We start from the raw sequence: 24,846 nt of genomic DNA, 5'->3' as shown, positions 1-24,846 counted from the left end.
AATACCGAGTGTTTACCAAAGCATATTCAATGAGCGTAATTACTCTTTTCAGCAACAAGGCCAATTCACCCCATATTAAAACAGCTGCTTCCGCCTGTGTGCTTAACATGACAGAAGCCGCGGAAGCGGCCATAGCGCTAGCAGCAGCAGCAGCAGCAGCAGCAGCCGTATTCACCACTATACTCAGCGACTCAAAGACTGCTATATTGAACTTAGCACGTGGCATTGTGGCCCCCACAACTATGCGTTTACTCTTGCCCAGACTCCTTACAGTTACTGAAGAAGGCGCACTGTGCTCCATTGAGCTGGTATGGGTGCCGGCTTACGCGGGGAACCCAGGGAACGAGGTGGCTCACCTATATGCTCAAGGATTCTTAAGCCGAGCGGTGGTACCCGTCTCTGATTCCGGAAACTGTGGTGAAGCGTTGAAATCCTACCACGACATCACACAGTATTACCGTCTTTTGAAGTTGTCAGAACCACCCCCGCACCATAAGCTAACTAAGCACTAGGAGGCAATCTGGCGCCGCTTGCGAACACATTCCTTCCCGTGCCTATATATTTATGCACGTATATACTCCGACCCAATATATCCGAATTGCTCGCATTGTGGCTCAATAGCCACATCTGGGCCTGTAGGGAAGATCCTCTTCTCTCGATCTCCTAGCCATTCCCTCGCCAGAGCGATGAGAGGCAGTTTTGACCTCCACTAGCCTGGCCGTTCAGCTCCAGGCCTTTCAGCGCTGAGGAGGAAAACACCAGCTTCCGCCTGGCGGATCTCCTTAATCCTTAGTCTGACGACAATAAAGTTGTGTTCTCTCTCTCTCTCTGTAAGTGAATCACAGGTGTGATGTTTGGTGCATCGGCTTCAGTTTCACCTGCTAAATAAGCCAGATTTCATCGTCCCAGGGAAATTACCCGTTGCTGCTTTTCAGAAATTTTCAAATCGGCTATAAAATATTCGCAGACTGGTCTTCCATTCACCAATTGGAAATGACTGCTTATGTATACTTTGTACAAAGTTAATTTTGGTAATTTAAATAAATACTGACGTAATTAGTGCTTGTACGCATCTGAAGACGCCTTTTCTCACAGTAAAGTGAACGCCACAGGTCGCACTTAAATACGCCCCTTCCATAATTTTTCGATAATAGTGAACAGACTTCTTGAGACACTCTAGATATGTGCCTTTTCTTTAATTGATCCGCCATGGTGGTGCTGTGGCGGTGCCCTGCTGGTGACCCGAAGGCCCTTGGGTCGCTCCCGGCCGCAGCGGTTGCACTTGCATGAAGGCGAAGTGATAGAGGCCCATGTACGATGCGATTTCTATGCAATGAACACCTAATGCTCGACGTTCCAAGAACTCTCTGCTACGGAATGAGATCAATTCGCGGTTTTGGCACGCAAAACTATGATAATAATATTATTATTATTGATAATATTATTTTACATTATTATTATTATTATTATTATTATTATTATATTATTATTATATTATTATTATTATTTTGTTAAATTCGTACTTTTTTTTAAAATCAATGCAATGCAGTTTCCTACGGTGGTGCGGGGTGTATTTTTTTACGTGATTGAGATTCGCCCACTAAAACTTATTAGGGATCATCGCATACCCTGCCGCATTGTAAAAAAAACGTCACCATTATTTCAGACTGGTCGGTGAAGATTACCCGCTAGGAACGAGGAACGCGAATGGATACTACATCTAAGAGAGCACCAGCAATAAGGCTGGAAGGTTCGATAAGGTTTGATGTGTATGAAGGCCGATGGATCACACAGACGGGCCGATACTCGCCGTAGAATGTCCAAGTTGATAATTCTCAGCGAGTGCTACTAGTTAATGAAATTCTTCTTTTTGTGGCACGAGTTTGCCCTATAGGGCGTTTCAACTTTGCTGAGTGTGTTCTGCTTTCATCGCAGTCGCAACTACGTCCGGACGTTTAGTGCAGCTCAAACAGCATTTATCATGTACGCGTATATTTAATACTAAGATTTTGTCCGATGGTTGTACTTGTGATCTAGGAATCACGTCGTCCATGTGTGACATTTGTCTTATTTTCACCCGGTAACAATATAATTTATTCATATCATAACATAGCAAATGGTCGCAAGCAAATGTGCCCGAGTTTATAGGCCGAAATGCGGAAACGCAGAACTGTCGTTGGAGGTGACAACGCTCAAGGTGCAAGACTAGGTTCGAATTTGTCAGAATTTTCCTTCAGTAAAAGATTGAAAAAATAACCAACAAAATAAAAGAAGAAACTAAAGACTACGATTTCACTCTTACCGGCTTTTCCCGCTGAAACCGAAGACGCATTTGCTGCCGCGGCTGACGACGCAGTTACGTTTGCCGCTGTAGCAACAGAATCGCAAAAAAAGGAAGATGGTCAACAAACACAAACAAATGCACTGGCAAGTTTTTTTATTATTCAGTGAACACAGCAATACTTCATTTCTCATTGATTTTTAACCCTAGTATCTCAGCGCGAATTCAGCAAAAGTGAACTATAATCAGAATCGGCTTTATAGAGAACCTGCCGACTTACTTTTGCAAACACACGCCACAGGCACATTTTTAAAGAATGAAGCACCTCGAAAAGGGAGGGCACTCCGTTTGTATTTAATATTAATGTTTGTATTTAATGTAACTATCTAGCCGCCTGCGCCTAGGCGCCCCGCAACGGTGGTCTAGAAGTTAGGGTACTCGGCCGCTGACCTGCAGGTCGCGGGATCAAATCCTGGCTGTGGCGGCTGCATTTCCGATGGAAGCGTAAATGTTGTAGGCCCGTGTGCTCAGATTTGGGTGCACGTTAAAGAACCCCAGGTGGTCTGAATTTCCGGAGTCCTCCACTACGGCGCCTCTAATAATATTATGGTGGTTTTGGGACGTTCAACCACACAAAACAGGCGCCTAGGCACTGTACAATTATTAATTATTTATATATTTAGGTTATTGATTTCTTTATTCAGCAATGCCTGCAATACCCGAGGGAATTATTGCAAGGGGGGATTTCACAGGGCAGCATATGCTTACATTAGAGGAAAAACTATTAAAAAACTAGATGAACACAGAAAGAGGATAACAAAACTGAAGCTACGAGTGTAGCAGTATATATCTGAAGGATGCTCTAGTGTGGCAGTCAGCAATCTCTTCTGAAAGCCGAATTCACTGGGAGATTGGGTGCGGAAAAAAGAAGTATTGCAGACGTTTGTTTGCAAATGCTTTCTCTTTATTTTTGAGGGTTGTCAGTTCTCTTGGGTAAGAAATGGGGAGATGAAAGGTGAGGATATTTCATGCGATGTATTTTAATCACCCCATGAAATATTTTGATGATCATTTGTAATCCCAAGTATCTCTGCGTGAAAATATAGGCAATCTCACACTAGCCTATTCTTAAGCGCAGTGACACACACGCGAAAGTCATAATTGCTACTTACAAATACAGCTGCGCGGTTGTGTGCGAGCTCGAGCATTTAAGATAGAGTTTTTGTTTCTACGTCTGGTGACCCACAGGAGTATATACTCTAAGATGGGTCGAACATTCAAAAAGTAGAGTAGTTCTTCGATTTCCAGAGGCACTCACAGGAAGTTCCGCTTAACGACGTTTAACATACTGCAGTACCTCACTGTGACATATTCAACGTGCTTATTCCAGGTAAGATTTGATAAAAAATATACACAAGGTATTTATACAATGTTATTCGCGTTAGGTGGATGGTACCTGGTGTATAAAAACAGGTATGCGTCGCGTTTACTAGTGAAGGAGACGCATTGGAATTTCCTTGAATTAAAAGACTTACGCCACCTATCTCACCAGCGCATAATGCTGTCGAAATCACGTTGCAAGCACTAATAATTATACGTGGATCTAATACATTGGCAAACCACACAGTAATCCACACACAGACGTAGTTTGCATGATACATCCTGAGCGATATCATTGATGTAGACTAGAAACAGCAAAGACCCCAACACATATCCCTGGGGAACTCCCGAAACGTTGCATCTGGTCTTGTAAATAACACCTTATTTAATGAAGCAATGCATCAGTAATGCCGAGGGATGAGAGTTTATGTAGCAGCAGAACGTGACACGCGGAATCAAACACTTTGTGAAAGTCTAACTCTGCAACAGCCCGAAGCTTGGCGGTGTCAGGATGAATACAGTCTTAGAGACAACATGGCCGAAAATGGTGAGCTGACTTCTACCGAAGCGGTATTTCATCAGGTTGAATAAGCAGTAAGTCTGCACCTAAAGTTTAAATGAGTACAAAATTATGACTGAATTTTATGAGCTGTGTTGAACAAGAAATAACAGACGAAAAGTCATGCTGAAGCTCGGTAAAAAAGTCTCATTACGATGCTGTTGACAATTTGCTCCATTGTTTTACTACACACGCACGTTAGGAAAATTGAGCTGTACTTGTAGACAATATTTTTTGGGTCACCCTTATGTATCTAGAACCACAATCGCGGCATTCCCTTCCCTAGGTAAACAATATGTATGCAATAATTTCTCAAACATCAAAACAAGGTAGCGGGAAGTTCCAAGAAAGCAAGCCTTTAACACGTTAGAGGGTATACCGTCAGGACCATTTGCAGAACCAGTCTTTATTTTGTCAAGCAACTTAAGTATACCACCATCTGTTACCACCAGCTCCGGCAAACGTTCAAAGACATTGTTGGTAATACACGGTACATCACTGGGACTAGGGTGCGTAAGAGAAGCCTGAAAATTGTAATTGAAAGAGAAATCTTTATCGGTGACATCAACAAAATGTACACAACTATTGTTTATGCTCAGAATGCCAATTGACTTTTTGCACATTCATTTTAAACACTTCCACATTTCTTACAGGTTATTTTGTAACTTTAAATCCTATGCCTGGCAATAATTTTCTCTGCAATCTTCTTTTTATATATTTTTCTAGCTTCTTTACCACCACAACTACACGAGGGTAGAGCTGTTTTTTATAATAATTAAGGAGACGATGTCTCTTGTTGACCATTCGCTTGACTTTCGTAGTTACCCAAGGCTTATTGCTACGTTGTTGGGCAGACAAGTGTTTACTTGGAGCGTCTGTGTCAATTAACTGGTTTAGTGTAAAGCAAAATATAGCCCGCAGGGCGTTGTTATCTGCGGACGGAGCTAAATTAATAAATTCCTAGAGAAATACGGCAGGCTCATTTGAGATCAAACCATAATTTTATTTATAAAAAATATCTATCTAAAATCTAAACATGGGCCACAATACAGTCATGGTCACTTATCCAATATATATATATATATATATATATATATATATATATATATATATATATATATATTGTCATGGAGAGAAAAGAGACAACGCCCGCTTCTGGACAAGCTGTTCTTATTCTCACTTCGTCCTTCTCTTCTTTGCTCTGGCTACCCGCGCGCCGAAGTGCCAGCGTCTTTCTTGGTCATGACACTCGGCCTTGACTGCGCGCGCGCGGAGCTGGCGGCAAAGTTTCTGGTGGGCAGGCTTGGCTGCATCGTGGTGGTCAGCCCGGACCACAATGCAAGATGGAGCGACGGTCTGGGGAAAGCGTCTCTGGTGGACGGCACTGGCTGCCTCGAGCCGGTTGCTCTTTTGCACGCCACGATGTCTCTAGAAAAGGTGCTGTGGACTCAGGCGGCCGGCACTGGCTGCCCCATTGCGGCCGACGCTCTCAGCCATGCTGCGATTTGGTCCGGGTATTTGCCAGAAGTAGATCTGGTGGTCGATACTGGCTGCATCTCGGAGGTCGGCCTCGACCACACTGGAACTGGGTGCCGGAGTGTGCCAAAAGTCTATCGGGAGGTCGAGGCTGGCTGCATCGTTGTGGTTGATCTTGTCCAAAGTTGAACGTGTTCGGAAGACTTGGTGAAAACAGTTCTGGCGGGTGGCATTGACTTCCTCGCCTGGGCCGGACCCGTCTAGGCTGTGACTTGGCACGCTGAGACTGTATTTGTTGCCTTGGTCGGCCACAGTGTCGTTGTTGACGTTGGGCATCGGCATTCACTCGCACCTTGGTCGATGAAGACTCGGGCGTATGAAACTGGTTGTACCTCAGCGGTCTGTCTTTACGACGCTGTAACATGGTGTAGAGATTTGGTGGGTGACAGTGGGTGTGTTGGAGCAGTCGTTGCTTGCCGAGTAGACATTTATGTCGTCTGAGTGGGGTAGTGTGGTTTTTATGCGCATTTGAATGCCGAGCCGGAAAATGCTTGCGCAACAGAGGGTGAGTGTGAGCGCTCACAGGCCACTGGACACAATCATGATGTGACGTGCCCGCAGCTTCCTTGCTGTTATCGCTCTTGTTTTGACCGAGCTGGTCATGGCCTGAACAATCAGGGGTGATTTACATGGTGAAAACTTCATGGGGGTCTGCGCGACATTCAGGTTGTACGTGGGAGTCAGAATGGCGTGCTTGTCGTCGTCGGCAAGATCGTACATCATGTTGCCAGAAAAGCCGATGCTGGCTTTCTCTGCCTGGAACGCATCGATGTAGCTCACACGCTCGGCCAATGACTGCAGATGTGGTACACACTGGTCCAAGATTGTCTCCTTGCTATCCACGGTTGTCTCCGACAGCTCTGTCTTGGAAATGGCATTGGTTGCTGGCACGGAAGTTCGTGAGATGGGTCCCGGTGTTGAACCTGGCATCGGAAGAGCGACGCCTGCCTTGAAGCCTGTTTCAGTGTACCCCGCGGAGCGTTCAGCCAAGAGGTCATCAAAGCTTATGCAGGGTACAGCTGCACATTCGCGGTGGTTCAGTGTGGGTATGCCGTTTGAGTGACGTCCTTTACGAGGCCCGTCTTCGATAGTGGTCTTTGGCTGAGCTGAACTTGAACTGGACGACGGCACAGAGTCCGAAAGCTCAAGTGAACTGCAACGCATGACTGCAACCTGGAGGCAGAAACCCTCCTGCGCCTTATCCTCGGTAGTCGTCAGGTTGAACTGGGTGGTAGAAGGGAGATCGGAGAACGTCCGGCCGAAGGCAGCTATAAGCTTGGAGCTCCACTCCACACAAGACTGCTGCTTGAAGCCTTCATACCGGTGCCACGCCGCTGCACCTTCCCGAAGACGGTCTACAGCCACGGACCATTTTTGAGATTCCGTCCAGGCCTCGCGCATTGCTATCGCGTTGGCGGTTGCCACCCAGCTGTCAGCGTCGTTCCGGACCCCATGGAATTCCGGTAGTTCGCAGACGGCTGGTGATTGTGAGGTGGCAGGTGGCAACGCAGGGATCACCGACGCAAAGCAGTTGAGCTGGTGTGAGAACTCGATGACAGAAGACCAAAGCTGCCTGCGTTGCTCAAGTGTGCTTGCCTCAAGGTCATATGAGGCAGCTACATCCAACGCTGCGTTAATATCACACAATGCTGGCAATATTGTAGGAGCTCGCTCGACGATCAACACTGTCAGTTCGTTAGTCTCGACGCAGTTTAGCGCAATCGTGCGCCGCAGGTCCGCGGTGCTGTCGGGAATTAAGCCCGAAAAGTCAGTGATCGTTGTCTTTGAGTAAATAGCAATTTCAGCACTCACCCCGGTGTGGTCGACGAGCAGGGAAGATTGGACGGCGTTTCGTGGCGGCTCGTTTGATGTAAGAGTACCGCAACGCGAATGTAGGTCATGGGAAGCGTGAGCGGCATCCCCAAAGGACAGGAGACGGTGCGGATCCCTGCCTCGAAACGGTGGCAGGGTTTCAATCAGGTCATGTCCTAGAACCACAGGGGAGGCCTGGACGCCGTCCACAGGTGGTCTGAAGGGTGGCTGAAGCGGCGGATGGGACCCCATCGCTAAGGAAGCGTGAACGGCGTTCCTTGATGGAGAAGCCCGCACTGCCGACGAACCACGAAGACACGTACCGGTAGCTTCCCGCAGAGGGTTCACTTGTCGGCTTGGGCTGACGGCAGAATTCATAGCCAAGGACGCGTGGACGGCGTCCCTTGTGAAATGATACCGGTAACTTGTACTGCAGCCACCGAGGAGGCCTTGAAGCCGTCCCCGAACGGTGGTGGCAGTGGCGGCAGGTGAACCGCTTCCAAGGAGGCCTTGACGCCGTCCTCAAGATGCGCTTATCGCAGCTGTCCTGGATGATGAAGCCGGGACGTAAGCCTTCTTCTTCGTCGACTGCGCCATTGTCATGGAGAGAAAAGAGACAACACCCGATCCCGGGCCAGCTGTTCTTATTCTCACTTCGTCGTTCTCTTCTTTGCTCTAGCTACCCGCGCGCCGAAGCGCCAGCGTCTTTCTTGGTCATGACAATATATATATATATACATATATATATACATATATAAGGGAGAGAAGTGTATACCTAAGGGCTCGTATTTACGTGTTTTAACACAATATTAATGAGATATAACACACAGTAATGCCAAGGAATATATAGGGGAAGTTATTAGAACCAATGGAATGTAAATAAGAAGAAAGAAGAAAGAAAAGTGGATGAAAAAATTACCAGCTGTGAGCAGGAATCGAACCTACGACCTTCGAATAACGCTTTCGATGCTCTAACCACTGAGCTATCACAGCGGCCGTCCCTCCATCCACTTTTTGGGGTTTATATGTGAATTTAGAAGTAGGAGTGACAGTCAGCGCCATCTATAAGCCAAACAACGAGTGTATCCGGCCGCTGTGATAGCTCAGTGGTTAGAGCATCGAACGCGTTATTCGAAGGTCGTAGGTTCGATTCCTGCTCACAGCTGGTAATTTTCTCATCCACTTTTCTTTCTTCTTTCTTCTTATTTACATTCCATTGGTTCTAATAACTTCCCCTGTACATTCCTTGGCATTACTGTCTGTTATATCTCATTAATATTGTGTTAAAACACGGAAATACGAGCCCTTAGGTATACACTTCTCTCCCTTATTTCATTGAACGAGGGTCTCGTACTGGCAGACTTGGTGTGTTTAGGTTGTATAAGAGGGACAATTATTCAGCTGCCCGCTCATAATAAGTTCACGTGCTACATGACGCTAAACATGCGAATAAGAGTGTTTTCACACTCGTTGTTTGGCTTATAGATGGCACTGACTGTCACTCCTACTTCTAAATTCACATATAAACCGCAAAAAGTGGATGGAGGGATGGCCGCTGTGATAGCTCAGTGGTTAGAGCATCGAACGCGTTATTCGAAGGTCGTAGGTTCGATTCCTGCTCACAGCTGGTAACTTTTTCATCCACTTTTCTTTCTTCTTTCTTATTTACATTCCATTGGTTCTAATAACTTCCCCTGTACGTTCCTTGGCATTACTGTTTGGTATATCTCATATATATATATATATATATATATATATATATATATGTGTGTGTGTGTGTATGTGCGTGTGTGTTTTCTTTTTCGGTGTTTTGACACAACAATAATGAGATCTAAAAGACAATAATGCAAAGGAATGCATAGGGGAAGTTAGATGAATTGTAAACTTGTAAACATCGAAAAACGAGCCCTTATCTATACACTTCTTTGCTTAATTACTTAACGAGTGTCTCGTACTGGCAGACTTGATGCCTTTAGGTTGTATACGAGGGACTATTGGTCAGCTTCCAGCTCATAATAAGTTCACGTGCACCATGACGCCAAACAGACTCATAAAGAGTGTGCCACAATCGCCACCATGGCTACTAGTCGCACTGACTGACACTCCCACGTTTAATTCAGATATATACCCAGTAAAGTGGCTGAGAGGATGGCCGCCGTGGAAGCTCAGTTGGTAGAGTATTGAACGCGCAGTTCGAAGGTCGCAGGTTCGGTTCTTGCCTAGGGCAAGTTATCTTTTCATCCACTTTTATTTCTTCACATTTACTCACACACAAACACACACACACACATATATATATATATATATATATATATATATATATATATATATATATATATATATAGAGAGAGAGAGAGAGAGAGAGAGTGGAACTCGTAGAGACGCTCTCAGTGAAGGCCGCTAAGATTGTCGTCTTCACTCGCCTGCGCTGCGCCTCTCGAGCAAATCCGCGTTCTTCTATGATGTCGTCATCTCGCCGCTAAATGCAGCTATGCATGCGGCATTACCCTCCCGCTAGAGTGAGGGTCGTTCGGATGCTGAACAGGTAGAAATACGACCAGTGGGTGTTCACATCACTGAGAGTGGTAAATTTTCATGCGGACCACGTACAATGTCTCAGGCAGATGCTGGTGGCGTTTCGAACAGGAGGAGGCGTCGGGAATGACTTCATACGTCACGTCGCTAAGATGGTGCAAAACCTTGTAGGGTCCGAAGTATCGGCGTAGGAGTTTCTCTGAGAGGCCTCGTCGTCGTACAGAAAACCAAACCCAGACTCTATCTCCTGGTTGATAAATGACAAATTGATGGCGAAGGTTGTACCGTTGGGCGTCAAGTTGCTGCTGATTCATTATTCTGACGCGGGCAAGCTGCCTTGCTTCCTCGGCGTGCTCATTGAAATCAGCGGCGTCTGTCTCTGAATCATTGCAATCATAAGGCACCATGGCGTCAAGCATTGTAGTAACTTCTCTTCCATGAATTAGTGCAAACGGCGTCATTTTTGTTGTTTCCTGGCACGCCGTATTATACGCGAATGTCGTGTACGGCAATATTTGGTCCCAATTCTTGTGTTACCCGTCGACGTACATGATAAGCATGTCAGCGATTGTCTTGTTCAGTCCTTCTGTAAGCCAGTTCGTTTTTGGGTGATAAGCTGACGTCTTCCAATGCGCTGTGCCACTGAGCGTAAGCTCAGTGCGCAAAAGCTCGGCTGTGAACGCGGTACCTTTGTCTGTTATGACGACAGATGGAGCACCATGTCTCAGGACAATGTTCTCAATGAAGAACTGGGCCACTTCAGCTGCAGTGCCACTCGCAATTGCCTTGGTCTCCACGTATCGGGTGAGGTAGTCCGTTGCCACTCTGACCCATTTTTTGCCGCTGTTTGATGTTGGGAATTGGCCGAGCAGATTCATTCTGATTTGACAAAAGGGAGTTTTTGGCACGGGCACAGGATGTAATAGCCCAGCGGGTTTGACAGGTGGTACCTTGCGCCGCTGAGAGTCAATGCATGTTCGCACGTAGTGTTTCACCTCTGCTGCTATTCTTGGCCAGTAATATTTTTCTTTGACGAGTGTCAGTGTTCTTGTGGAACCGAGGTGGCCCGCAGTGGCTTCGTCATTTCAGGCTTGGAAAATTTTGCTGCGGAGACCTTCTGGAACTACCAGCAGATAGCGTCTACCTGTTGATGAAAAATTCTTTTTGTACAGATTCTGTCCCGTAAACAGAATGAAGATAAGTTCTTCGAAAACTCTCTTGGTGCATTGGCGGCTCGTCCGTTCAAGAATTTTATAAGGGAGATGGGATCCCGATCATTTTGTTGTTGCCGAGAATTGATAGCTGCATCAAAAAGTCTTAAAAAACCTGTGAATTCATCATCCTCTATAGCCGGTGATTCAATCGGTTGCCTTGACAAACAGTCGACGTCTAAGTGTTGCCTTCCGGAGTTGCAAACTATGGCCGTGTCATACTTTCGAAGCCGTAAGCTACATCGTGCTAAACGTCCAGATGGGTCTTTCATGTTGGTCAACCAATAAAGAGAGGGATGGCCGCTTACGACTGGGAAAGCGCGGATATACAAGTACGGGCGAAACTTCGCAACTGCCCAAACGACAGCCAGACACTCCTTCGTTGTTGAGTAGTTGAACTCGGCGCGTGTCAACGTTCTGCTAGCGTAGGCAACTACTCTCGCCGCACCATCTTGGCATTGAACAACAACAGCGTCTACGCCCACAATGCTGGCGTCTGTATGGATGGCTGTTCGTGCATTCTCGTCGACGTGAGCGAGGACAGGTGGAGTTTGTGGACGCTGTCGCAGCTTGTTGAACGAAGCTTCTTGCTCTTCAACCCATACAAACGCAACATCTTCCCTTGTAAGGCTGGTGAGTGGAGAGGCGATGTGTGCAAAGCCTGCTCTAAATCACCGGTAGTAGGCACAGAGACCCAGAAAACGCCTGACCGCTTTCTTATCAACAGGCCTTGCGAACTTTGCGATGGCTGCAGTTTTATCTGGGTCAGGCTTCACACCTTCGCGACTGACCACGTGTCCCAGGAACTGGAGTTCTCCGAAGCGGAAGTGGCATTTTTTCTGGTTTTTATTTATTTTCTAAATACTGTTAGCCTTTCGGCTGTTACAGGGGTGGGACATACTAAGAATGTCAAACAGCAATACATTAAAATCATGCAGCAATTCAAACAGCAACACTTGAACTTGGAATTGTTACTTGACATACATAGGAAACACCGGCTTTGAGGCTGAAGGAAAAACAGTGCAGTCGTAGTAAGCATACAAATAAATTGTAATAAATTAACATAGTGGACCATGCTTACAGAAAAATATCTTTGAGCCCTTCCTCAAATTCTTGTAATGAATCACAATGAACCAGTGGTAATGGCAAAGCATTCCACTGACGCATTGTTTTTGGAAAAAATGAATTCGCATATACATTGATACGCTGTTGTGGCACTTCGTATGTATAATCATTTACATTTCTCAGGTTTCTTCCGCGGCGTGGTGTTAAGTATGTGGTTGTGTTTATGTTTAATTATTTTTTGACAATAAAAACAAGAACTTCATCCTTGCCGATTGCCGTCGTTCAGCTAAAGTGGGCAGTTGAAGAGAGCGTAGCATTTCTGTTACTGACTCAGTCGAGGAGTACTTTGAAAGAATAAACCTGGCAGCTCGCCTTTGTACTCTTTGTAGCATATTAATGAGGCCGATTTCCGAGGGATCCCACTCAATGCTGGCATATTCCAATGTTGGCCGAATATACGTAAGATATGCTGCTAGCTTAACGGGAGTCGTAGCAAGTCTTAATTTTTTTCGCAAGTACCATAGTTTTCTCTCCGCCACCGCACAAATGTTTTCGAAATGAAAATGAAATGAAATTGAGTGTGAGTCCAGTGGACCTTGTGACTTGAAGGACTAAAAGTACTCGCTTTAGATGCTCTTCAAAGATGGCCGAAAAAATGATCACGTCGTCGAGGTACACAAGGCATGTTTTCCATTTCAGGCCGGACGGAATAGTATTCCTCAATCTCTGAAACGTGGCTGGGGCTGAGCATAGACAGAAAGGGAGGAATTTGAAATCATAAAGCCCGTCTGGCGTCACGAAGGTGGTATTTGCTCGGTGGCGCTCATTTACTTCCATTTGCCAGTATCCACTTTTAAGGTCCATTGACGAGAAATAGTGCGCATGCCGTAGCCTATCCAAAGAGTCATCAATCCGTGGTAATAGATAAAGGTCTTTTTTGTAACGTGGTTCAGCTTACGATAATTCATGCAGAAACGCAAGCTGCCTTTTTTTTTCACGAGTACCACTGACGATACCCAAGGACTCTTTGATGGTTGGGTTACATCATCCTCTAGCATCTTCTTGACTTGCTGCTGGATTACTTCACGTTCATTCTGAGCGACGCGATATGGGTTTTGTCAGGTCGGTCTTGCAGTGTCTTCCGTAATGATGCGATGCTTAGTCAGAGGCGTTCGACCCACTCGTGATGTCGATGAGAAGCAGTCCTTGAACTGGTCGAGCAGCTCCTTAAGACAGCATCATTCAGTCGGCGTCAGACTTGGACCGATATTGACTGGTGGTGTATGTGATGGTGATTGAGCTGTGGCTTCCCCTTGCATTAGAAGACAGTCATGAGAGTAGTGGAGCTCTTCGAGGTTACGCCACAGCCGTGCCTTTACCGATGTGCCAGCGCTCATTCGTAAAGTTGGTCAGAAGCACCTGTGTGCACCCATTCACTAAGCTGACGATGCCGCGAGCGATGGCGATGCCTTGGCGAAAATGAAGGGCAGTGGTGCGTTCGGCTATGGCGTCTTCATTACAGTGCACGCCGCAACACACGGAAACAAGACTACATGACAGTGGTGGCACGCAGATGTCGTCGTCTACTACACGTCACACCCGGCGTTCTTGGTCTGGATCGTGGGTCACAGGCTTGTCAGCGGCGAATGTGATCACACCATCGCGTATGTTGACCACAGCATCATACTCTCTTAAGAAGTCCATTACCAGTATAATAAGTTTGCAGCACTCCGGTAGGATCAGAAATGTGGCTGCAAAAACCACATTCGCAATCGTGAGTCTTGCTGTACATTTTACCGTGGGTGTCATTATCTGGCCTCCAGCGTTTCAGATATGAGGGCCCGTCCATTCCATCCTGACTTTCTTGAGTTCGTCTGCCAATCGTTCACTCATTTTGGAAAAGTCTGCACCCGTATCGACTAAGGCCATCACTTCAACGCCATCAATTGTCACAGCGAGGTCGGCATTCACAGTGTTCTCGGCGGAGCCTTCATTGTCGTCTCTCACGTGTTTCGGCAGCAGTGGGGGATTTTTGGGCAATTCGATGGCTTGCAACCTTCCCCCAGAGGTCGCTACTTTCAGTTTCCACGCCGTGGCTTGGGAGACTGACCTCTGAAGGCGTGAGCGAAACTGCGGCGGCTTGATGAACCAAAGCGAGCCGGGAATAGTGAGCGCGTTCAAAAGGTAGCAGAGCCTTGCAGTCTGCCAGCCTGGTGGTCGTCGATATGGGTACTGCTTTCGTCAAACTGTCGGCGTGTAGCTGTAGTTGCACTACTGCGGTATTCAGCTCGGCGATGTGGGCAAAAACGGTAAATGTGTCCTGGCTCTCCATAGTTGTAGCAGAGTGTTCCGTGATACGCAGTGCGCCATCTGTCGGTCTTCCGCATATAGGGTCGCCTGACAGAATCATGCTAAGCCCAGGCTGCTACAGGATATGGTTCGAGATACTGCGGCGCTGGCATGGGCGGGGCGTGGGTCGACGCACAGCGTCTGCATTGATGTATCTGTTTGGCTGCTGGATACTTCTGGAGCCAATGGACGACACACAGCGTCTGCGTAGGCGCACGAGTTCGGATGGTACAGTGGATCGGAATATTGCTGAGGAGAGGCAAACGCTTGTCGTAGTTCTTTGCGAACGACTTCAGCGACGGAGGATACCGTGGACTCCTGCTTCGGGGGCGCCTGTGACTGCAATGTGTACTTTGAGTTCTCCTTCGCAATCTCCTCACGCACTATCCGTCTAATCAGCTGGCGTAGAGAAAACTCGGCCTTTGCAGTAAGTGCGGCGGCGTCTGCAGCTACGCTGGTGGCTGGGCAATCAGACCGTTGGTACTGTTGCTGCAGCGCACGCTCTATTGTGGTGGCCTCTCTGGTGAACTCGTCCACTGTTGTTGGCAGATTGCGCACAAGACCAACAAACAGCTGCTGTTTGACACCCCTCATGAAATGGCTTAGCTATTTAGCCTCAGGCATGTTGGGGTCCGCGCGGTGGCACAGACGCACCATATCTTCAGCAAACATAGCGACGCTTTCATGCAGCTCTTGGGTGCGTCCTTCAAGAAGCCGTTGTGCGTTTTCGCGTCGCTCCGCGTTACCAAAGGTGTCAAGAAACCGATGATAAAACTCCTCCGATGTTGTCAATGTTGCCTCGCGGTGTCTAAACCACGTCTTCGCGCCGTTTTCAAAGGCGAAGTATACGTGGAAGAGCTTTTCTTCGAGACTCCAGTAGTTCGATTTAGCTGCCCGTTGAAACTGCTCAAGCCCGCCTTGTGCATCTTCGTTTGGCCGGCCATGACATGGTTCAGGAATGCGCATATTCTGGACCGTCACCTGTGCAGGACTCCTTGCAATTTCTTGAGTATGGGTGGCTGTCGGAAACATTGCTCCCTCTCAAAGGCCAAATTCTGGTTCAAGACCGTGAAGGCGATGGCTTGAGCGGTGCTCAGGCCTCTCCACGCGTGGCTGTCTCGTAGGGCTGAACTCGGGGCTTCTCACAGGGCTGCTGATCATGAGGTAGTAGTACCCAGCACCTCCACTAGTGTCATGGGTTATAAATTACAGGAGGTTTATTTAAAAACACGGACAGTGGAACTCGTAGAGACGCTCTCAGAGAAGGCCGCTAAGATTGTCGTCTTCTTCACTTGCCTGCGCTGCGCCTCTCGAGCAAATCCACGTTCTTCGTTGTCGTCGCTATCTCGCCGCAAAATGCAGCTATGCATGTAGCAATATATATATATATATATATATATATATATATATATATATATATTTATATATACATATATATATATGGTAGTGGATTATAGGATTATAGCAACGGGTTGACTGGTGCCGGTGCGTGAGGGGTAGAACGGGGAAAGAAAACGACGAAGACAGTGTTGTGTTCGAGAGTGTGGCTCTTGCACGTTACATTTGGTAGCAGCAGTGACGAAGTTAACCCATGTTTACTGTTTACAAGGAATAAGGCTGCTGCAATGACAGCAACAGTCCGCACTTCACAGATGCATCCTATGAAAGACAAAACGTCGTCGACGGCCCTGGAACCTCCTGTCCCGACTACGCAGGAAAGCTTGGCACAGGCCACGGAAGCCCCAGTCTCATCACACATCCCGCCACCAGCGCCCCATCAGCCTCATCTGTCGGAGTTTGATGTCCAGGATACGCCAAATCGCCCTCAACAGTCAAGTGCTGGTACCAGTCTACCTACACTTCATGGCCTGCAAGCCCTTTTTTACAAGGTCGGGCTGACAGACAAGCCCTTATGCATGATTTTGAAATTCGCTTCGCTACCCGCTTGCTCACTCTTGAGGCCACCCTCGCCCAACGTGCCCCGACAGCGGATGTCATCACCGACCTAGCTGCGCAGCTCTGTGTCATTGAGAAACAGTCTGGCCTTCAGCAATGTGTGTCTACCGTGGCCGAATGAAATGTTCCGCTGTCAGCTCAGCCTCCGTTTTTCGGAGCACTACTTCCACCGCCTACTGTCGATGACACCATGTCGTGGGCAGCATTTTTGGTTCAGTTCGAGTCCATTGTCCATAAAAGGCTGAACAGTTCAAAATAAAGCTCAGGGCTTGTTGTGCAGCTCCGTGGCACCATGGTTGAATACCTCGGGTACATCCTGCAAGTCGTTCGCTCGAACTATGAAGCTCTGGTCTCGGTGCTGGATACGAGATTTGGCGACAGTCATCTTCTTCAGATCTACCTCACACAACTGAAACACGTCCGGCAAGGTCACCGCTACCTTCAAGATATCACTGCTCACGTCGACAGCTTGTCCCGCTAGGCGTTGTCGGGTTGCCGTACCGCGACCCTGGACCATATTTTTGCTAATGCCTTTGTTGATGCCATCAGTAAGAGAAGCGTCAAGCACTTCGTCCGCCTCCCTCGTCTGATTGAAGTAAGATCAGCTTTAGCAGTCGCTCTTGAGGCGGAGATACAAGAACACTCGCAAGCACGTGAGGATCAATACTGGAGGCCAACCTGCACGGACGCACCATCCCTAACCCAGCATTTGGCTCCTACTTGGATCCACAATCCTATAGCGGTTCTTTGGTGCTACCGCTGCCACGATTTTGGGATTTTTGGTCAGAACTGGCCTCGGCTGACCGAGTTGCTGAAAAACTAAGCTTCTCCTATGCAGTCTTCTTCGGGAAACTACAATGCGGGCCATCGAGGGCAGGACACCGCATGATAACTGAAGCCCCTACTCTTGCACTTGGCCCCTTCACCGAGACGCCAACTATGCCGGTGAAGCTTGGAAATACACCCCAGCACAATGAAGCACTAGTGGACACAGAGGCATTATTCAGTTTAAAGCGATGAGTTTCTTATCTGGAAGATTTTAAGTGAGCTCTTAGCAGGACGATTGACCCCATCTCGTCCTAGCTGACGGAGCCACTCTACGTATTCTCGGTGAAGTCTGCCTGAATGTGTGTCCACTTGGGAAGATAGTGAGACAGTGGTTTCTTGTTGTCCCAAATCTGTGTGTGCCAGTGATCTTAGGCTGTGATTGATGCGCAGAGTTTGGCATTAGTTTGCAGTTTGATGGCACTGATTGCATCATTGAACTGACAATCTCCGCTTCGACATCGATTTGAGCAAGTGTTCAAATTTCAAATAAAGCTTGCTCTAGGCAGTCGTATTTTCCGTTGAGTCATGGCATTTAATGAACTGTTGACGAATCACGCTCCGTGCTCGCTGACAACTACCGCATGATGAAAAGTTTGATTATTAAACTTTCTTCAAAATTCGGCATTCTAACAGCGGGCACGAATACGGCTGTGGGTACAAACAGAAGTGAACAACCTGAAATTGGAAAATCATCCCTGCTTTTTAATCCTGTGATTACAGCAACATCAGTTACCATTCCCTTGTCATAAGCTGCGTGGGTTCCTGTTACAGCCTCGACAAGTCATTTGTTGACAAGGACATTCTTGTAGAAAGTACCATTTTTTCTCGGCCTGGAGGCGAATTTGAAATGCCGTGGACCCTCCATCGCTGTTCCGGAAAAATCTTTGCAGTGCTTGTCTTCAACCTATTCAACAGTATCCTGTGCGTGCCGTCAGGCACCGTCCTCGGTACCTGTACTTACCTTGAAGCACCGTCTGCCGTAGCAGTAGTACAGCCCGTAGCACCTTCGCCACCATCTGCATCGCCCTTAGACTGGAATGAATTCAACCCCAGCCCCGGCTGAACTCCGACACGGAAAGCTGATATTCAAATACATCTACGGAAGTTCCGTGACTGCGCGGCAATGTCACCCAGTGAGCTTGGCTAAACTCCTTTGGTGCAGCACAAAATTGACACCTGCTCTGAAGTTCCTGTTCGGTATCACCCACGTCGAGTCCCTGCCTCACAACGCGCAGAAATCACTAAGCAAGTGGATGACATGCCTAAGCGTGGTATCATGTATCGTGCTCATCAAGTCCGTGGTCGTCCCGCGTAGTTCTTGTGAGAAAGAAAGAGGGCGCAATCCGTTTCTGTATTGATTATCGACAGCCAAACTGTGTCACCAAGCCTGACGTGTATCCGCTTCCTCATCTTGATAAAGCCATTGACTGCCTGCATGGTGCCTCTTTTTTCACTACGCTGGATCTTCTTTCTGGCTATTGGCAGGTGGAACTAGACCAAAATGACACTGAGAAGACCGTCTTTATAACTCTGAATGGCCTATACCAGTTTGACCGCCTGCAGTTTGGTCTCTCCAACGCTGCTACACTTCAGCCTAATGGACCGGGTTCTTGGGCATTTCAAGTGGTCGATGGCTTCGGTCTAATTAGACGACATAACTCTCTATGCTCCCACGTTTCCCGATCACCTCAGGAGTTCGGAAATGGTCTTGCGTGCTCTCCAAGACGCTCGCCTTTGCATTAAACCTTCCAAGTGCTTTTTCGGCTTTTCGGAAGTTAGTTACTTGGGGCACGTAGCCAGCGCCAAAGGCATCAGCCCTGATTTCACGAAGCTCCAAGCCATTGCCTCATTTCCGCTTCCTAGCACGGCTAAGCAGCTTAAAAGTTTCTTGGGCTTTGCTTCGTATTTCAGATGCTTTGTCCCTGACTTCACTTCTCACGCGTTACCTCTCAACGAGATACTGAAGAAACAAGTTTGCTGGAAATGGGGACCCGACCAAGAAGCGGCTTTCCGCGACCTCAAGAATGCCCTTCAAGCTTCACCGACACTCACGCACTATGACGAGAATTTCCCGACGATTCTACACACCGAAGCCAGTGGTCTTGGCGTCGGAGCTGTTCTCTTGCAAGTTAACAACGATGGGCCGGAAAGATCAGTCGCTTATGATAGCCACCGGCTCAGTGAACCAGAAAACCGATAACACGCCTCTGAACTTGAGTGCTTGGTGGTAGTTTGGGCAGTAGAAAAATTTCGTCCGTATGTTTATGGTAAAAGCTTCATGGTCGTTACCGAGAACGTCACCCTTTGCTGGCTTCAAACAAAGAAGACCTAAATGCTAAGTTCACTAGGTGGGCTTTCAAACTGCTCGATTACAACTTTGCTATTGACCATCGCACTGGCGCTGGCCATCAGGACGCTGACTACCTTTCTCGCCACTCGACCACTTTCAGCGACATCTCCTGAGTCTCAGCAGTGCCTGATTTATGAACTACACAGCTACAAGACGCAAAAATTGGGGATAGAACCCCGCGACTATACGGGGAAGTACGCATTCCCAAGCGTCGTCGTGAAAGTCTTTCTGCGTCGTATGTCATCCAAGAGGGAAATCTTTATCACCGAAATTATTGGGATGGGTCGTGCGTGCCTGTTGTGCCGGGAGCCATGCGACAATCGGTGCTATTCATGTGCCACGATGCTCCGACTGCCGGTCACCTCAGGCTGCACAAGGCGCTGCCACGCATCAAAGCTAGTTTTTGGTGTCGACGCATGCTCAGTGAGGTTTCCCGCTAACTTTTGTCGTGCACAGTCTGTCAAGCACGGAAGGCCACCGAAAATTCGCAACTGGTTCCCATGCAACCCAATCCTCCACCGGAAACAACTTTTAAGGTTCTGGGACTTCTTCATATGGGACCATTTCCAAGTACGTCGCGCGGCAACAAATTCTACATCGCTGCCACGGACTATCTTAACAAGTGGACCGAAGTCAGGGCCGTCCCTGGCTCTTCCACTCTGCATGTCCTCACGCTCATCAACAAGTGCGTCATTTTTCGACGCGGCACTGAAGGACCATGGAACATACTGAAGGACCATGAAATTAGGCATGTCATAGCCACTCCTCAGCACCCAAAAACAAACGATCTGGTGGAACGGACAAACCGTACATAGAGGACATAGTGTCGTCATACGTGAGTCCCAATCATAACAACTGCGATGAATATGTCGCCTCTGCTGTCTTTGCCCTCAATACGTCACAGGAGGAAATCACACGGGAATTACCATTAAAGCTTTTGTATCGAAAGACGCCAAGGCTTCCTCAAGAGAGCTTCTTTGGTTTGAATACGACAACGCAAAACCGTCTCAATGACACCAGCACTCCAGAGCTTCTTCGGAAGGCTCGCTTTATAGCGCACCTGGCCATAGCACATCGTCAGGCGAAATCGCGCTCGCCTTCCAACGAGAACCACACACTTTCAAACCAGGAGACCTAGGGCTGGTTTGACGCACCCAGCGTGTACCAAAGCATTGCCAGAAGTTTTTTCCCGGTATTCCGGCCCATTTCTCGTGGTGAAAGCCCTAGGCCCTGTTACGTTCCGCGTGTAAGTTATTCCTGAACTGGGCACCAAAACCAGAAACCAGGTTTTTTTGTTCATGCAAGCCAGTTGAAACTTTATGTGCCACGTGATTTCTGTATTAACGCCTCTTCGATTTCTGACTCAGGCTCTAGAGAGAGGGGGCGGCGAATGTACTGGATAATAGCAACGGGGTGAGCAGCACGTGAGGGGTAGGGTAGACCGGGGAAAGAGAACGACGAACACAGTGTTGTGTTTAATTGTGTTCGAGCGAGGGGCTCTTGTGCTTAACATAGTATATATATATATATATAAATATATATATATTTATATATATATATATATGTATATATATATATATATATATATATATATATATTTATATATATATATATATGTATATATATATATATATATATATATATATATATACATTTATAGAAGCGTAAGTCATACAGCTCGAACATTTCAGTGACAAGAGTGTGCGAAAACCTTCGTTGTGTGTGAATTACGCTTACGCTTCTTCTGAGAGCCTCTCTCTCTCTCCCTTGCTCTCTCTCTCTCTTCAAATATATATATATATATATATATATATATATATATATATATATATATATATATATATATATATATATATATATATAAGGTCGCAGGTTCAAAGGTCACAGGTTCGGATCCTGCCCACGGCAAGTTATCTTTTCACCCACTTTTCTTCATAATTACATTAAAATTTGGTTTAATTTCTTCCCGTAAACTTTCCTTGGCATTATTTTCTGTTAGATCTCATTATTATTCTGTAAAAACACGAAAAAACGAGCCCTTAGGTATACACGTCTTTCCTTATTTATTAACGAGGGCCTCGTACTGGCAGACTTAGTGGCTTTACGTTGTATACGAGGGACAATTGGTGAGCTGCCCACTCGTAACAAGTTCCCGTGCTACGTGACGCCAAACAGGCTCAAAAAGAGTGTACCACACTCGCCGCCATGGCTACTCGTGGCGCTGACTGACACTCCCACGTTCAATTCACATATAAACCTATAAAGTGGCTGTGGGGATAGCTGTCGTGGTAGCTCAGTGGTAGAGTATCGAACGCGTCATTCGAAGGTCGCAGGTTCGGATCCTGCCCACGGCAAGTTATCTTTTCACCCACTTTTCTTCATATGTACATTACAATTTGGTCTAATATCTTCCCCTATACTTTCCTTGGCATTATTGTCTGTTAGATCTCATTCATAATGTGTAGAAACACGAAAAAACGAGTCCTTAGGTATACACTTCTTTCCATGTATATATAAGTGTGAGCATTATTTATACGCGTCATCTTATTATATGTACATACTCATCATCATCAGTCTGACCTGTGTTGTGGGGCAGAGGCTCGGCAAGTAAAAGAAGTGTCTTGCAGCTAAAACGTTGCCTTACAAGTAGTGGAGAGTGCTTTCCGATACCCTGGTCTTCTCTCTGCAGCGCTTTTTCGTTATCTTCGACGACAAACCATCCCAGGAGCTCCGGTCGGGTCGCCGTTTGCGCAGTCAGCCTACGGTCATGTCGCAAGACGAGCACAACAACATGGCTCCATCCATCCCACCTGCACCCCTGGGCATGCCTTCTTGGACTGTCACCGCCCGTCAAAAAGATCCCCTGATGTTCTCCTGCCTTCGCAGTGAAGGCGTTAAAGACTGGTTGAATGAGTACGACCGTGTGAGTGCGCTTAACTATTGGCATGATTCTGTGAAGCTGTCCCGTGTACCTTTCTACCTGACGGGTGTCACTAAGATATGGTTTCTCAACCATCAGCTGGATTTCCCAGACTGGCCTACCTTTAAGCAGCAGCTCCGTCAGATATTTTCCAACCCTTTTGTACGTGCAGACATCGCCAAACGGAAGCTTGCTGAACATGTCCAGCACTCTGGCGAGTCCTATACATCGTACATTGAAGATGTCCTCGCCCTATGCCGTCGCGCTGACAGCTGATGGCGGAGTATGTCCGCGTTTTTCATTTGCTCAAGGGCATAGGCGCCGTCGCATTTAACGCTCTGGTGGCAAGGAACCCGACCACGGTTGCCGATGTCATCAGTACGTGTCAGCGACTCGATGACCTTCAACTTATACGTTTGAAAGCTGAAAGAGTAGATATCAGGCCAACGCATGACGGTGAGCTCCGTGCGTTGATACGGTCTATGATCCGCGAATAGCTGCAACTCCAAGCCACCTCGTCATCTTATGAGCTCCGCATGACGCCTTCTACAGGCAGCTTCCGCAACATTGTAAGGGAGGAACTAGCGTCCATGACGTGTGAGTAAGTCCCGAGCTCGCATACCACTCCAAAGCCGACGTACGCTCAGGTGGTTGCAGCGTCACCTCCTCAGCAATCATCGCAGTATGGGTCAACTTTGCAGCCTTCACTGAATGTCCTTGCCCAAAGAGCAACGCCTCCTTCGTTTGAAGCCTGGCGTCCATCTCGACCTATTTGCTATTATTGCGGAATACGCGGCCACATATCACGGTTGTGTCGTCGACGTCAACAAGACGAAAGGCGTGGCTATGTTGACTACGAGATGAACGAGTTTGCCCCTCTCCACAACATCGTCAGCCATACCAACTTTACCGACGCCGCTCACCCTCTCCACAGCACTTCGATGCAGCCAGTATCTTCCGCTCCTCGCGCTGTCGCCCTCGCCACCTATGCGCCGTTCCTCGTCACCACTTCGTCCGGCTACCACGGCTTCTGATCATCGCCCGGAAAACAAAACAGTGCAGCTTCAGGAGGGAAACCTGCATTTGGCGGACTGAATCGAACTCTTCCGGAACGCCCCTCAAATGTACTTTCAGTGTGTGTTGAGGGTATATGGACTGAAGCTTTGGTGGACACAGGTGAATCGTTCTGAGTTATTAGTGTTGACTTGTGTTCCCGTTTGCGCAAAGTGAAGACACCGTATGATGGCCCTCCCCTTCGCTGTGCTAATGCGGTTTTTGTTCAGCCTTCTGGTGTTTGCACGGTAGGAGTTTTTATTGAGGGCATCCTTCACCATATTCAGTTCCTTGTTCTGTCATCGTGTACCAATGCGCTCATTTTAGGATGAGACTTTCTCTCCTCAGCTTCAGCCGTGATATCTTGCCGTCGGAGGGTCATTCAAATGTCAGATACTGCGCTTTCGTCTGATAAGTATGCCCATAGCCACCGTTTCGTCACCGCTCATGACTCTTTTATTCCTCCAGGTAATAAGCATATTCTGACCCTGACATCAGATAAGATCGATACTGGTGATGTGTTCCTAGCATCGTGTGGACGTTACATCTCTGGTGGACTTACCATCGCTTCTAGCCTGGTGCACTTTCGTGATGGCAGAGCATTAGTTACGGCAGTTAACCCCACTTCATTGCCTGTTGCACTGCCCCAGGGCACCAGTGTGGTTTGCTCCACAGATACCAGACCACTTTCTCTGGTGCCCCTTCACGGAGACTCGCCATCTTTCTCTAGGAGTACTGATGACCAGGCTACAACGGCTGCTTTAAAAGCCACAATAAATCCCGATCTCACGTCAGCGCAAAAGCAAGAACTTTTGGGTGTGCTTCAAAAACACAGCACCTCATTTGATGTATATTCCAAGCTTCTAGGTCGCACTTCTGTCGCCATGCATCGAATTGAAACTGAAGGCAATACAATCATACGCCGCCGCCCATATCGAGTGTCGTCCGCAGAGCGGAAAGTCATCGAGGACAACGTTGCTGATATGCTCAAACGAGATGTTATCCGGCCTT

At 47.4% G+C, this 24,846-nt stretch overlaps 1 protein-coding gene across 1 annotated transcript in view; it reads right to left on the bottom strand.

Moving 5' to 3' along the window:
* The window catches only part of LOC142776718 (uncharacterized), a 394,390-nt gene that overhangs the window by 78,630 nt on the left and 290,914 nt on the right, over nt 1-24,846 (bottom strand). The window contains exon 4 of the mRNA XM_075880911.1: nt 2,303-2,368. Within this exon, the coding sequence (XP_075737026.1) occupies nt 2,303-2,368 (66 nt within the window). The remainder of the gene's footprint in view (nt 1-2,302; nt 2,369-24,846) is intronic.

Source organism: Rhipicephalus microplus, chromosome X, assembly GCF_043290135.1.
Source record: "Rhipicephalus microplus isolate Deutch F79 chromosome X, USDA_Rmic, whole genome shotgun sequence".
NCBI lineage: Eukaryota > Metazoa > Arthropoda > Arachnida > Ixodida > Ixodidae > Rhipicephalus > Rhipicephalus microplus.
This window is presented reverse-complemented; position numbering and strand designations above follow the sequence as displayed.